Raw genomic sequence first — 16,090 nt, 5'->3', positions numbered from 1 at the left:
ACACTATAATAATGTCTCACATAAATAGTGTTTGTAACCACAATGTTTACTCATACCACTATTTCCATTTGTGTTCTAGTAAGATTTACTCAACTATTCCCCTTCTGTTTTTTAATATTTCTGGCTTTTGTTACAGATAGTGCTGAGACAAATTGCACTGTATATAATAACTTCCTTTCCTTTTGCTGAGTTTCTCATCTAGCTTAGATTGCCAGAAGTTAGATTTCTGGGTAAAGGATAAGAAACTTAAAATCACTTAAGCTGAGGGGTGCCTGGGTGGTTCCATTGGTTAAGTGTCTGACTCTTGGTTTTGGCTCAGGTCATTATCTTAGTTAGGGTCATGAGATCAAGCCTCATGTTGGGTTCCAAGCTAAGTGTGGAGAATGCTTAAGATTCTCTCTCCCTGTGCCTTCACCCCCTAACACCCTCCCTACCACCACTCACACGCTCTGTCTCTCTTTAAGATACGTATGTGTGTATATATATATATGTATATCAATATCACTTAGGCTAAAGGTAATTTACTAAGCTCCAAAGCAACTATATCAAGTTCCCATGCCACCAATATTATACTAGTCCCCTATATCCTTTCTCGCATTAAATATTTTAATTTCTCTTTGAAATGAAGTGGAATAAGTTAGACATAAAATGGAACCTCAAAGGGTTTATTGTATTTCTGTCATCACTCCTAAGGATGGACTTTCTCCCACATGTTGAATGTTTTCATCTCTGCTTTTGGGAACCATTTTCCCAGTGGATCTGACTTTCATCCTTATGGATGTCTGTCTTATTAGACTGAGGCACTTATCAGGCCAAAAGACATACCAGTTCCCAAATCTTTCACGCTTACTGCATTTTTATATCCCCTCCAGCTTCTTCGCTAACACTCTGGTCATCAAGCAGCTAAGAGGCTGAATTTTGAACCTGCTCAATAATTCAATTTCCACTTTATCATATTTAATGCAGATAGAAAAAAAAATCCAGTGGAGCCCTTTCACTCCACATCTGACTGGCCCCTCTCTTTGGCTAGAATGTCCTTCCCAAAAGTTTCCCTTAAATTCTCAGATACCACACTATCCCGGCCTCCCACACAATAACCTATAGCTTTTCTTCCAACTCCTTTTCTTCCATCTTTCCCTTAGTGTTGCTGCACCTTAGGATTTTGTCCTTACCCTTTAATGGGTCGCTTTCACTCACTTTTTAGTTATCATCAAGCAACTAGTCAATGCCTCTCAAATCTCTATCCCCAGCCTGAACAGCCAACCGAAACTCCAGACTGCTTTCTGCAAAGGCCTACGGGATATGCATGCTTAGATATTCCACAGGTCCCTCAAGTTACATGTATTCAAAACTGAATTCATTATGTTCTAAAGGGACTGACAAATGTTTTTCCTCTCTTTCTGGAATATTAACTCCCTCAACTTCCCCAGCACTTTAGAGTCCTAGGCAGAGACTTCGGACTCTAGTATTTCAGCGCTGCCCTACCCAACCCTACGTCTTCCAGAGTCATCCTCCATCTCAAAGTGACAGCATTCTTTCTAAAATATAAGTGTAACCATGCCATTTCCCTGGTTAAAAACCCTATAAAGACTCTCTAGTGACCTCAGAGTACAGTTAAGACACTGGCAGAAAAGTCCCCTGGGTGTCAGTGCCCTTCCTGAGCCAACCGCTGCAGCCTCTTCCCCAAACCTTGCCACCAACAAGACACGCCCGCTCTACTTCAGCCACCTGCAAAGGGAAATCATGCCAAACACAAGGGCCCCCTCCTATCCGTCCAAACTCCCTCTGACCCTTTGCTTCACGCAGCTCCGAGGATCCCACTGACCTTTCCTGAGCACCAAGACTGCCCCAGTGTATCTCTCCAGTGCTGAGCCCTGACTACTTCCCGCCACACCACAATTTCCCACTGATCTGCCTGCCTCTGCGTGAGACTAGAGCTCCCAGAAAGCCATGCTGGTGTCCGATTCTGACCTATTATTTTGATCATGTCACAAGAACAAAAATATGTCCAGGATAAACAAAATCAAACTGGGGAGAAAAAGATAGTTTACATTTTTCACAGACAGCTGAGGGTTACTCAAAATTTTATAAAGTTGCCTTGGGCCTCTTAAAATAGTATTATTCTAACTACAAGATACAGTTCAGTATTCACAGTGGTCAATCTTCAGAATTATCACTTAATTGAAGTATCGTTCTCTGCTGGCCTGGGGATACTTACAATATCACATTCCTTCTTGCCATCTCGTTTAATTGGCTCATTCAGATCCTCTTGGCTTCGAAAACTAAATTTTTCAATGGCTTCTGTAACTCCACGCAGAGAACTATAAATTTCTTCAGAGTTCAGGTTCTCTGTATCATACTCCAGCATGCTAAAGATCAAAAACAGTGTATTTCTTAAATTGAAGCATATGAACAAATATGAGCTATAGGCATAAATTACTTCCAATGGTTTATGGAGTAAGATGTGATTATTGTTTTGTATCTTTAGGTGACTTGGAATGAAAAGGAGACACCTTCTGTTAGGGCACCACCACTGGACAATTGTTCTTTGTCAACCCAGGCCCCAAATGCACTACATCGGCACTCGGTAAGAACCAGTGGGGAACAGCAATAACCACGAGAATGCAACAACTCAAAGGGTGACAACTGGTGACAATGCACGAGGTAATGAAAGTGGAAAAATAACTTTCATATCTTGAAGATGGAAACAAGGAGTCTGGTTGTTACTGGTCTCAAATGTACAAACAGATTATGAGGAACAGGCATTTCAAACTAAAGCTAGTATTACAAGCCAGTTTCAGAGGAGCAAAGCAAATGACCTCATAAATACAGGGTTATGCTTGGTATTAGAAACTTGTGAAATAAAACTCTACATTCCAAAACAATTCCAAATCAGATCCACCCTACCGGAGGGCTCCCGACCACCTCTCCTGCCATCTAACCCAGGCGCTTGCTGTGAATACCAACTCTTCCAACATGCTTATGTTTATGTGTTTTAGAATAAAAACACCTTTTATAGAAGAGTCACATTCCTAAATGGATGTCTGCAAGTATTTCAAAAAGCAAGAAATATTTGTCCCTTACAGAAAAGTGATGTTAACTCTTGTTCCTTCAGTGGCTACACAGAGCAAAACCCGAAACAGAGAAAAAGTCCCCAAGAGCCTTTGGGTGTAAAGCAGTGTGTCGACAAGTAGGATTTAGAGATCCGAAAAGTATGCTGAACAGGTCCTGAGAACAAAATCCACCACGGTCCCTCACTGAGAATATCACAGACAAGTAGAGGACAAAGCATAGTATAAAGCAAGACAAGAAGCAACAGTTGACCAAGAACAAGTTAAAAAAAAAAACCTGTGTTAGTTTAAGTATCACTTGTTTTAAGAAAATGTCAAAAGAAGATCAGGTGAGTCAGTCTGATGGAACTTACAGGAAGTCTTAAGCTATCCTGAGGATGGCTCGGGGACACTCAAAGTCCTTGGCTGTACATAAGCAAGCATTTAACAACACTATAAAGACTAAAGAAAAGTACTCTTGCCATCTTCAAGAGAAGGAACTGAACCCAGACACCTGCAGGCAGGAACCTCTCTTCTGGGCAACAGCCAATCCTGACGTTCTCAAAAGAGGTTAAGTCTCCTGTAACTTAAAAACAAGTAATACTTACTAAGCCCGCACCCCACCTTTTCTTCTCTTTTTTAAAAGGTTTGGGTAGATGAGCAAGACAAGATTTGCACAGTTCTCCCTTGGGTGTAGCCAGACCTCTACTGGCTGAGGCTGTAATGATCCAAGTGTTTTCCAAGGCTGACAAGGTTCTGCTGGGGCACAGCATCTGAACTCGCCCTTCAGAGATGGAAGCTATTTACCTACAATTTCAACACTCGCTCAGATAGCACCCATTCTTCTTCTGTGATGAATGAAAGAAAATCCATGCTCCATCTGTACTTGGAGAGTTCACAAAAATACACGCCAACTCAAAGACTGGCTCTGGCATCAAACACAAAAGAAATGTGAATGAACACGTTCACAGCTAAAATTCCATGTGTATACTGACAGGAGGTGGAATAAAACACTTGAACAGAATTCAAGAGATTTCAACCCCTGCTAAGTTCATAAGGTTATCTGTCCATAAAGGCAACATCCCTTTAATGTGAAGAAAGCATGAGAAGCACTGCAGCTCCCGGACCCGCCTTTCTAGAACAACACAATACTAGCTTATGTGGGAACAAAGGCATTTATACATCTGGCCAGTACACTATTTTTTATATATAAAAACAGAATATGATTCGAAAAAAAATATGCATACGAGATGGAAAAAGATGCCTTAAAATACTTTTAATCACAACAACCAAAAATAACAGCATAGCCCATGCAAAAGGAAAGGGAAAAAAAAAAAAAACCCGGAAAGAATGACAGATGGACAAGAGGAAGTCTGGCAGAACGTTCAGCTTTTTAAGGGATGTCACAATATTATTTTCCATATGTCGCTTCAGATAACGTTAGCTTTCACATAATTCATCTCATTTTTCGTAACCTGAGTGGTCTTAAAATATGTCACTTTGGTTCACACAACTTTAGCATTACAGTAGCCCTTTTCAAAATAATAAAAGGATCCTAATTAATGTCCAGTTAATGTTCCTCCTTCTCACTTTCAATTAACAATGAGGAATACACGTGCATGACCCAGTGTAACCGGTAGTGACACTTCCTTTGGACTCACTAGCTTGAGGTCTGAAGTATCTCCTTGGTACGAAGCTAAAACCGTGAGCTCCAGGTGAGAGATAGCATCGTTTTTTTCTAATAGGAAACAGGTAATGCTACGTTCTTTGCTAGTTTAATGTCCTGGCATTTGCTTTTTTTCCCAAATCAGTGCTCATGAGCCCTCATTTTTTAGGGGGAAAAAGGAAATTCCTATGAAAGCAGTCACTGGGGAGCACCGATGCCATGCTCCCAGGCAGCGGAACGTAAGGGAGCACAGCAAGAGGGATGCAGCGACTTTACCTGTCGGAAGAGGCTTGCTTAGGGACACCCCGGTCTGTCACTTGCCCCCATACTGTTTTGCTTTAGCTCAGAGACATAAACCTTTAGGTTAAAGGCCAGCTCCTGGCCTTCTATAAACACTGCAATTAGATCCCAGAAAGGTTTCCTTAGAATTTAGGAAGAGTTGCTCAAGCAGGCAATAGTCACCGACCCAAGGTCAGGCCACGTTACTCAATACTGAGGCAGAAGAGAGCTCTGGACTTGCCCTGTTGTAATGGGTCCATATCGTGGATGGGGAGGTGCATGAGGTCAGCTCTCCAAGAATGGAGACAGTTGAGACAGGAAGTTTGCCTTCTAAGATTTTCCATTTTGTCATTTCATAGGGAAAAGATACCAGAAACGGAATTAGGATATATTCATTCCTTGTTAGGCAATCAATACGGTTTTGGCAGAAAGCAAGAGACAAAGATTTCCTCTTATTTGTAGGTAACTGATGGGTTTTTCTAAATGTAAAAGTCTCTTGTTAATGTTCTTTCCCTGCAATGGTCAACAGAAGTTATAGGTACTTATTAGCATTAGCAGTGTTACAGTGCATGTGTGAAAGATGATTCTGGAAATGAGGTGCCCACCAGAAGGGGATCTTAATGGCTGGATGGGAAAGAGTGGCTGGCGGTGAGGCTTGGTGCAGACAGGTCAGTGTACTGGAACACAGTCAATAAATGGGACTTCTACTTTGAAGCATGGCTAACCTTAAAAAAAAAGTTTGCTTTATTAACATTGACGACAGCAGCTGTCACATTGTTGCTGTGTCCTTGCCCTAACCTTGTGTATCTAGAAACAGTCTTTACAGGATTCTCTGTACACTTGAGAAGCTACTTTTAAAGCTCTAAGAGTTTGGAAAGAAAGATGTTGTTAAAACATGTGGTTGACTTTGTTAATAATGCACAGCTTCCCTGAGTTGAGGACACAAAATTAGGGATGTAAATCGTGCAAAAGCTATCTATGAGGCATTCAGAATTAACGGACCTTTTTCAGTTCTGTTTTTACTCTAACCTATCAGCAGGTACAAACTCCTCTTACACAGCACAAAGACAGCTGGCCTGCCCCATGCTCTGCTCATGCGATGGCAGCCTTCTAGGGAAGGGGGCCTTGGACCTTTAGACCTTCGTAATAAGGCCTAAGGGACCCTCAAACAGACATCTGTAGAAATCCGTGGCCCCTACTTTGTCCCACCAATTTGCCATCTGTTTTAAATCTGAAGGAACTCCCACCCCTTCTAGACTCATTAACCTCATCACCTACAACCAGGGGCTTGTGAGAATACCGACTGCTCTCCTGCCTAGAGGCAGGGCACACCAATGAGACGCAGCAGTGAATGCACTTCTTGGGCCTCCCTTCAGGATCTGTGTCCTCTGACTCTTGCCACATGACAGTACATCATGCAAGAAATCAGTCCCTATCATAAATGGCAGGACTGAATGCAACACAGATGGTCTGGGAAAGAGCAGGTCTCATTTGCTTCTCAGTGGGTATGCCTTGTCCTCCTGAGAAGAACACGAAGAAAATCGTCCCCTGTGGCCTGCCTTGACTTCAGGGCATTGCCCCAGCGCCTTTATGGGGGCTCAGCTCTGCCTGGGCCTGCTACAGTAGGTGCCGCTGGATTTGGGCTGCTGGCGAAATGGTCACCTGTCCCTGTGACACAGCAGGAGCCGTACTCATGCAGGTCGACAGAGCTCATGCACCTGCTCACACTTCTCACCAAGGCTCTACTCCTGCTCATCTAAGCCAAAGGCTTTCGGAAGACCTGAGACGACCCTGGAAATGCAATAATATTGTGACACCTCAGACAAGGTAAACAGGTAGCTTGTTACCTGGGAGAGTAAGAGCGCCTGAGAGTCTTGTGGGAGGGAGCGGTGGGAATGGAGTTGGGCTGAGAAAAGGGAGGTGGGTGCTTCGATAGGCCATCAGCACTCCAACCCCACAACCGACTGCAGTGATCAGAAGAGGAGAGTCAGAGAGAGACAAAACAAGGCAACGGGGAGGGGAGATAGGAGGGGACTGGGAGACGCAACGTCCAATGTGTCTTCCAATCTCCTCTTTCCTTGACCAAGCTCTGTCAAAGCTGACTGGAGCAAAATTTATACTTCACCATACAGAGAAAATGCACAAAGTTTGTTTTACAGTTTGGCCCTCAATAAAGCTGCATTATTCCTTCCCATCTCAATCATGTGTTACATTTTTAAATCATGAGATTCCAAGTGTAAGAGTGTGTGAGTGTGTATTTGTGTGTGTCCACACTGGGAAGGATACCATGAGTACTTCCATACAAATATGCATGACTCTTCTGACTCAGATAATGCAATCAATTGTTTTACAAAGAGCCAAAGGAGGAACGTCAGGCCTGAATTCCAACGGGATCCAAGGGACGACAGCAGGAAGACTCAGAGAACATGCCTTTCTGACCAGAGCTCTGAAGCAGGAGATGATGTGCTCCCTGAGGCCAGGACTCGATCAGAGGCTGCCACGGGCAATTTCCTTATGAAAAAGTAACAGCACCACCAGAGGGCTAGAGCACCAGGTCTCCGAAAAGCCCCAATTCCCTGCTCACATCACCTAGTACGAGAAATAAAACTCATCTGAGAACACCAGCATCCTTCCTCACTCCATAAATGTCACTCAGAAGCCTGGGCCTACAGAGACCTGGGCAGACACTTCTAACAGCTGCTACAATTCAGAAGGGCCACAGCCACTGCGAGAAGCGTGAGCCAACCGGGCAGGAAATGTGACCTGAGGCCCGGGGTGGAGTTGTGGCATCAGAGACCACATTCTCAGGGAGCAGCACTGCCTGAGGCCAGCCATCATCCTGGTCCCATGAGCTTGTCTCTGCCAAAGACAGCTGTGGTCTCTTCTTGTGAGGTCAGTAAGTGTGGAGATGAGAGGTCACCACGGCATCCGAGGGCCCACAGACCTTCTCTGAGTCCCACACTGAGTTGGGGTGAGGTAACGGGAGGAAATCGGGCAGCCATCTAGGCTGGAGCTCTGCTGACAGGTAGCATAAGCAGATGTACCACCATCTCCCACTGCTGATGGGAGGCTGGTCTCCCAGTTAATCCCCACTTCGCTTCTATGGAAAATCTTGACCCTCCAATGCAATGGATTGTAAAATCCACCTAAAATCACCCTTTATTAATAGGGGGAACAGGTGATCTATTTAGTGTCATTCTGCTCTACAACACATTTGCCAAGAATGCATAGCAGATGGGGGCGAGAACGGTCTACTTTCTGATCTCAAAAGGAATGGATATCATGCGATTTCTGAAGCCCCTTGCAACTCTGTGTTTCATTTAACACAAATCACACTGGGTAAAATGAGCTAAAAAATACACATGTGTTTAATGATGAGAAATCTCCTCTCTAAATACCCAGTAGTATTTGTTTACTAGCTGGGAATAAGGAGTAATTCTTCCCTCACACACACACAAAGCAATTAATGGGATGCTCTACAAAGGTTTAACATGCTATGATTTTCTCTAAGATTATTGGGTTGATAAAAACAACTTCCTCCCTAGGGTTCATTTTTACTATCAAATTAGATTTGCTTATCATTTTAGAATATTTCCTTATTAACACACCACAATTTGAGTGTAGAGTTTGTGGACTATAAAAACACTAGTTCGTTTTGATGCCAAAAAATTAGATTGAAAAGAAACAATTGGTAACAACTTTTCCCCTTAAGAATAAAAAATTAACATATGTTTAAGATGATTTGAAAGAATGACAGCTCACAGAATGTAAATGCTTCAAGAACACTGCTGAGAAAAACCTCTGAGATTATACGTGGTGGCACTTGTCTATCATCTCCTCAGGAATGGGGTAGTAACATACTCCATTCTCCTATCTAGTACAAGAGTTCATAGCTTTTCTAACTTTCCTGGTGAAAGTATGTGGCCTACTTGAATACTCCCACTGATATAATGACAGGAGGCAATTCTTCCTACTTCTGGATGGTTTTAGTTGTGAGAAAAATCACTTCTGAGTTTAATTAAGTTGTTGACTAAGGCCATTTGGGTAGATATGCCGTGACTGAGGGCACATTCGTTTAAAAAATAAAAAGAGACCATAAAATTAAATAATTCCCTAAAGCCAAATTTGTTGGCAAGAAAACAGGTCACACTTGGCCTTATTCTTGAAAATGGTATTAATATTAAAAATAAACCTCTTCTTTTCTTCCACTGACCAGTAACCCTGACAGTAAAAGTTAAGACCAGGCCAACTAAAAATAAATGGTGATTGGAAAAATAAATTTTTTAATAATCTGGGGATCAAGTGAAAATTAATACTGAGCTAATTCTTAGCACTGATGGATTATGCTAGTGGTCTCCACCAGTCTTTTCCTTAGACTAGCAGCACAGAGAGTAATAAAAGTCTTGAGTTTTACCTTTTGCTTATTACTTAAAGAATGTGCCACACTAATAATGAAATAACCAAAAGATAAGAAATACAAACTGTATATTATGGAAGAGTAGATTTCTCAATTAATGGTGCAGAAGTATTACTTCTAGATAAAAGCAACTATTTACAGAGCATTCAAGTTTTCCACAAAATCCTTCCCCTGCCTTTCACCCCAAGAAAGAGAACTCTGATTTTACTGTTAACATTGAACCCTATAAAGTATATACTTTAGGTACAGTTATTAACACAAAAAACAATAGTTCGTTGAGCCTCAGTCACACTTATTTTTCATTCGCTTCTGATCTCAACTATCTAATTATAATAGCCTGCTAACAGCCTCATAACACAGACCAAACTTGGAGACGTGACATCATTCTATCCAAATATATAGTACCAATGGGATTTTGGAGGACTAGAAATAAGGCAATATAAGCAGTAGCATACTGTAAGTATACAACATATTTTGTTTTACCAATAGAAAAACACTTTAGACATGTTCCAAGTATTTATATGACAAATTGAAGAACTGAAAAGAACTTTATTGGTAAGAATGGATGATTTTGGGAAACTCTTGATCATTTAAAAATCTAAAATAAATTTAAAGGCATTTATATTTTCTTATCATCTTGGTGTCAACAACCCTTAAGACACAGCCGCTTGATCCCTGTAGCCAGGAATCGCAAAGCTCTGGACTTCTGGTAAACAAACATAGCATGTATGACCCTCACAGGTCCGGGGACTAAGAAGTCTGGCCTTTAGGGCCACTACTCTATGTGAGGCCGCTCCAAAACATGCCAGGGGGTCACCTGCAGAGACTTCCAAGGGCTGTGGGTAGATGGGGAAGTTTAAAGATTCCGAGACAAAGCATTTTTGTTATTTTAAGTCACAGTCTCAGACTCTATAAACCAATGTTTGCATGGACCCCATGGAAGTCTGAAAGTGCTCATCCAATTTTAGCTCTCAGGTTCTTAATACCTCTCCAGAGCAGCAGTGTGCTTCAGACGTGAGCCCATGATGACAGCAACTACGCCTGGAACAGCTGCGTGGTTGGAGAACTACCGCAGGCTATGTGTGGACTATTTTATTTAGACGACAAATATCTTCAGGTGTTCCTAGCACTTACAGACTAGGTGATGAATTTCTAAATGGTTTGTATATGCAACAGTAATAAACGTAAATATAGCTTTAAAATTTTAAGATACTAGGGAGTGCTCAGAGCTGGAAGAATCTCTGAGAACATTCAGCACAAACTGGCCATTTTGCCATACACAGTTAAGATCTGGGTGAGGACTAGAAACCCATGGTCTCCTAATACCCACCCATTTTTTGGTATTAAGCTTGGTCTAAAATCCTAGAAATAGTCTGGACAGACACTTGGGTGCTTTGGTTTCTTCACGTTTGTTGAAATGGCATTACCTGGGAGATAGGCCCCCATGGGAACAGTTGGTGGGTGAGGTCAGGGGGCTGGTCCTGCTGCTGGTGTGTCGGGAGGGAGTTCGGCCAATTGTATTGCTCGGAGAGCCCTGGTGTGAAAAAGAATAAGCATCATTTATTTGAGAGCTAAACACAGATTACAGCGCCCCCTTTCCCTTAGGTTTACTTTTCTTCTTCCGTTTTTTGTTTTTTTTTGTTTTTTTTAAAGACTGATTGATTGATTGATTGATTTTAGAGAGCGAGAGCAAGAACATGAGCAGGAGGGGCAGAGGGAGAGGAAAAGAGAGAATCCCAAGCGAACTCATGACCATTACATCACGACCTGAATGAAACCCAGTCAGATGCTCAACCGACTGTGCCACTCGGGTGTACCCCCCCTTAGCTTTTTAACTCACATGTAAATAAAAGAGCAAAGGTGGCACAATTGGGGTAACTGTTTTTTTTTTTTTAAAAGGAATCATTAAGGCCAACTTTAAGTGCAAATACTTCCAAAATGGCTGTCACATAGGGGTTTCTGAAGCTGAATGACTGATGTCAGCTGTACTAGAGTGACAGACACAAACTGAGCACTTCCACCTTTACATACAAAGAAAGTAAGTAATTATATGTAATTTACATACAAAGAAAGTAACTAATGAATAAAGGAGTCAGTGAACAAGTAAAAATTAACTGATTAAAGAACCTCATGTACGGGCGCCTGGGTGGCTCAGTGGGTTAAGCCGCTGCCTTCGGCTCAGGTCATGATCTCAGGGTCCTGGGATCGAGTCCCGCATCGGGCTCTCTGCTCAGCAGGGAGCCTGCTTCCTTCTCTCTCTCTCTGCCTGCCTCAGTGTACTTGTAATTTCTCTCTGTCAAATAAATAAATAAAATCTTAAAAAAAAAAAAAAAAAGAACCTCATGTATGAAAAAAGCCATATTTAAATACTAAGTTCATTCATTCCCTGGGAACACTGCAGTATCAGACACGGCTCCCACCCTCCAGATGCCCACAGTCTACTAAAAGAGAACAAGAAAGCTGGCCCTTTTCTCAGGGCATGTCCAGACCAGGGATTAGCAGAGGTCATGATCGGTACAGAGGTAGGTACCAATTGTGACTGAGCACTCACCACACTGGTGTTACTAGCATTCTTGAGGTGGTTATGCAGGAGTTTGGTGGCACCATCCTGGAATGTTTTTGGCAAGGCACCAAGTAACATGGTAAATTCAGGTGTGTTCAATTCAAACAGAGAGATCAGCACAATTTGTGCTGCCTGGAAAAAGAACGCTTGATTAATTTATGTAACAGATAATTGCATATTTTGGTCAAAACTTTCATTAAACTTGTTTTACAAAAATGTTTTGTAGGAGTAAAATAAATGAAAAAACAAAACAAAGAGGACACCTTTGTCATAAAAACACAAACAAAAGGCATCTGGAGAAAATAAGATCATCAATTATAAATAGCCTGATTTCAATCTGGAAAACAGGCCCCAGTTTCATCTTCACTCCCTGGCCCTGGGTTTTCACAGCATGCCCGTAATAAATGACTCTTCCTGTGTCATCCAGCACTAGGCACAAAGCTGGTAAACCCATAAATGAAACAATTCAAGAGCGTGAAAAGGCTGATGATGGTTCACTCTAAGTCAGAACCAGACAGATGGGGCTCCAAGCGCATCCTGGGAGAACAAGGCTCTATAAGAGCTGCCAAGGGGTTATCTGAGCAGCCACTTTTCCTCAAGCCTGCTCCGAGGGACTGAGACATTTTAGAAAAAGAGTTTAAATAATACACCCAAAAAACTCCCACTTTTAGACCTATGAAGTGAGGAGACAGTCCATGGGAAGCAAACCAGACTTCTACCTTACAAATGAAAAAGTACTCTTCTGTGTTTTGGGAAATGCTCTACTTATCTTTATTAATTCAGACAATAGATTGCAGGACTGTTGATGGTCCCTGAGGCAGTGAGAAGGGAAAGCAGTTAGCTGAAGCGACGGTAGCCCAATGAGACTCGGGTTTCTCCAGCCAGTTATGGGCTTTCTATGGTACTAAACAGCAGCAGGCACTCTGAGATTTAAAAAATGCCTGAGGACTCAGTTCCAAGGGTTTTGATGTAGAAAAACCATGCCAGAGAAAACTTCAGTAAATAATGGCATTTCTTACAAATTTCTGAGAGTCAGAAGAAAGAAAAACACATTATGAACATCTCCTGACTGAAAGGATACATTTATCTGTCCACAACACTCTTATTTAAGGATTGCAGTAATTATTCTGAGTATTTTTTTCCCCATGATATAAGGTATTACAAAAGATATATTCACTTAGAAATGCTCTGGAAACAAACACCACAAAATATTTCAATGCTTTCACAATGTTAAAATTAATTCTGGATCCAGGTAAGGCAAAACTATTATTTTTGTCTGGAGAAGGAAAAAAAAAGAAAATCCAGAGACTCAAATGTATTTAACCAAAAATAAAAATTGATCATGAACTTTAAAATATCAGAAGAATATTTTTTACAGCATCAAAAACTACTTTTTAGACATATCAAAAACATTTATCAAGCATAGCATTGGGCAAAAGTATCTTCCTTTTTCCCCTTGATCTCCAAATATAGTCATAAGTAGTCTTTCCAATCAATTTAAATCCCAAGGGGCCTGTGTGCTTTCATGACAGAGGCAAAACACATTGTTTCTGATGGTGTTAAAATATATATTTTTACATTTCATGATTGAAACATTCTTAAGTTATCTGAAGGAATCTGCTTCACCACCAATGTAATATATATTAACATGATCTGTATATTTGTAGAGAAGCAAATTCCAAAATGCATGCAAGATAATCTGTGCATTTAAAAAAGCATTTTATTAGATGTTAGGAAAAAAATGCACACAGAAAAAACTGCACTTCAAAGAGACAGAAAGAAACAGACTTGAGGGAGAAAAAATGTTCCCAATTTAGTAAGAAAGTTTAGGGACTTCTTTTTAAATGATTGACGATGACATTTGAAAATTATATAATGTTTCAGTATATTTTTGAATAGTATATTTTTATGTGAAATGTGCCACTCTCTTTACTTAGAAAACTACATTTCTTCCCAGAATGACAGGATATCTAAAACCACAAATTAACTTGAGGTTTTTCATGAAGCAAATTATAAAATTAGTGGGATCTCTTAGGAACAAGAGGGCTGCCTAGAAATTGTGCTAATTCATGGCTATGTGCTATTAATGACTCTTAGTCACGCGGGAAAAGAAGTACAGAGGACTTTAACTTCTGGCCCACTAAAGAAACTTCTCTTTCAATGATCTTAATGTTGAATTTTGATAAAAAAATCGAACATAAAGACAGGGAATTTTGAAAGTATAGCTAATTGGAAAGATGGCACATTTGCTGTGCCTTATACATATAAATGAATATAATTTATTTTTACATTTTCCAAAATACAAAAGATTTTTATACAGTCTTCAAAAGTCACCCTTTGGTTTAACACTGTTTTCAATGTAAAACCTTTTCTAATGACATCCAAACTCCAGAAACAGAGTATGACTGAAATATGTTCTTTTAAAAATATTTCATGTCAGGGCGCCTGGGTGGCTCAGTGGTTTAAGCCTCTGCCTTTGGCTCAGGTCATGATCTCAGGGTCCTGGGATCAAGCCCCACACTGGGCTCTCTGCTCAGCAGGGAGCCTGCTTTCCCCCTCCCCATCTGCCTGCCTCTCTGCCTACTTGTGATCTCTTTCTCTCTGTCAAATATGTAAAATCTTTAAAAAATATACTTTATATCACAGTTTTAAAAGGAACGAGACTGTTACAATCCTGAGATATTTTTATCTACGACCCTCTGTGTTAGTGAGAAGTCAGACTACTAGAATCCAAGCAAGGAAGAGAACTGGGTTATCATTACCATCAATACACCCTTTTGTAAGGTAATAATTCCAAATACAGGGCCGAGTTGGAGATATTAGTTTAAAAAAGCTTGGCGGGGCCGGTAAGCGGCCAGAGAAAACACTCAGGGTCGCTGCTGACTTTCTAATGGACAACTCAAGGGTCACTGGCTTCCAAGATCAAATAGCAACTTATAAAGACATGATCCCTACTCATGGCCCTACAGGAGAATCTGGCAGGTGAGGGCAAAAGGTCATTTGAATCTTCCACTGTGTGGAAGAATTCCCAGAGCAATCAACTGCCTTGAAAGCAGGAAAGAATTCTGTTGAGACAGAAGATCAATAAACCTTTGACAAATGCTTCTGCACTGGTATTAATTGGGGAAAACTTAAACTTGGGGAGGAGAAGCAGCTTTCTAATTTATGAAACAATTACTGCTCCTCCAGACTGTCATCAGAACTGCTTTAGAAAATCATCAAACAAAGGGTACTTCAAAACCTTCAGACATTTCTTACTGAGTATCTCTCCTTCACCATTCTGCTAAAATAGGGTAGATGTGTACACTCCATGAGGCCATTTCTTTGGGCAGGCGGTTAATCACAAAACATGTTAAAACACATTTACATGCGCATACACACATGCTCACATAGTATTATATGAACTTTAGGTTTCTTCAAAATCCTTTCAGTGTCTTGACAAGTTATCTGTATTAATCAACTGAAATGCAAACAGTGAAGTGTCTTTTTTCAAATTAGTACATAGTTTAAAATCTACCTGTTTACAATTTTCTTCCAAGTTTCCTTCTCCAGGCCCAGAGCAGGCAGCAGCTGACCTAGTGGGGAAATCCTCACCTACACGACTACGCTGGAGCGGGGACTGACAGACAGGAATGGCGGCAGGATTTAGTGAGAGAAGAAGCAAGGGCTTAAACCAGGGTTATCTGTAAGCTGTGAACGTTATTTGGCATCTTTTACAGAATCGCTGAGGTCTCTATGATCTAACAGCTAAGAACAGGCAGAATAACAACAGTAATTCACCAGTTTTGAACCTCTGTTATTTCCTAGATGCGTAATAACCACAATCCTCGCCAGCACTAGCAGCACTCTTGCCTTCTGCAACCGGGTCCAAATGAGATCCAAAAGGTCAGCTTGTTTCTTGAAAGAGCCAGTCACAATTAAGTGGAGACTCAAATCCTGTTTGATGGGAAAACCCTGAGCTTTGTGGCTAGGCCACACTGCCTACCTACAATCAGACTTGAACATTTTTCAGTTAGAGGGGCGACTGGGTGGCAGAGTCAGTTAAGCATCCTCCGACCCCTGTTTTTGGCTCAGGTCATGACCTCAGGGCCATAAGATATTCTCTCTGTCCTCCC

General features: G+C 41.3%; 1 protein-coding gene across 9 annotated transcripts in view; it reads right to left on the bottom strand.

Moving 5' to 3' along the window:
* Window positions 1–16,090, bottom strand: part of CLASP1 (cytoplasmic linker associated protein 1) — a 263,959-nt gene that overhangs the window by 29,755 nt on the left and 218,114 nt on the right. For 8 of the 9 annotated variants that reach the window (XM_082689813.1, XM_082689815.1, XM_082689809.1 and 5 more), the window contains 3 exons: window positions 11,964–12,107; window positions 10,840–10,946; window positions 2,219–2,369 (listed from right to left, as the gene is read on the bottom strand). In XM_082689813.1, the coding sequence (XP_082545939.1) occupies window positions 2,219–2,369; window positions 10,840–10,946; window positions 11,964–12,107 (402 nt within the window). Of the gene's footprint in view, window positions 1–2,218; window positions 2,370–6,842; window positions 6,960–10,839; window positions 10,947–11,963; window positions 12,108–16,090 lie in introns of all 9 variants that reach the window. The other variant, XM_082689808.1, reaches the window with a different exon arrangement.

This window comes from Mustela nivalis (genome assembly GCF_964662115.1).
Source record: "Mustela nivalis genome assembly, chromosome: 11".
NCBI classification, from domain to species: domain Eukaryota; kingdom Metazoa; phylum Chordata; class Mammalia; order Carnivora; family Mustelidae; genus Mustela; species Mustela nivalis.
This window is presented reverse-complemented; position numbering and strand designations above follow the sequence as displayed.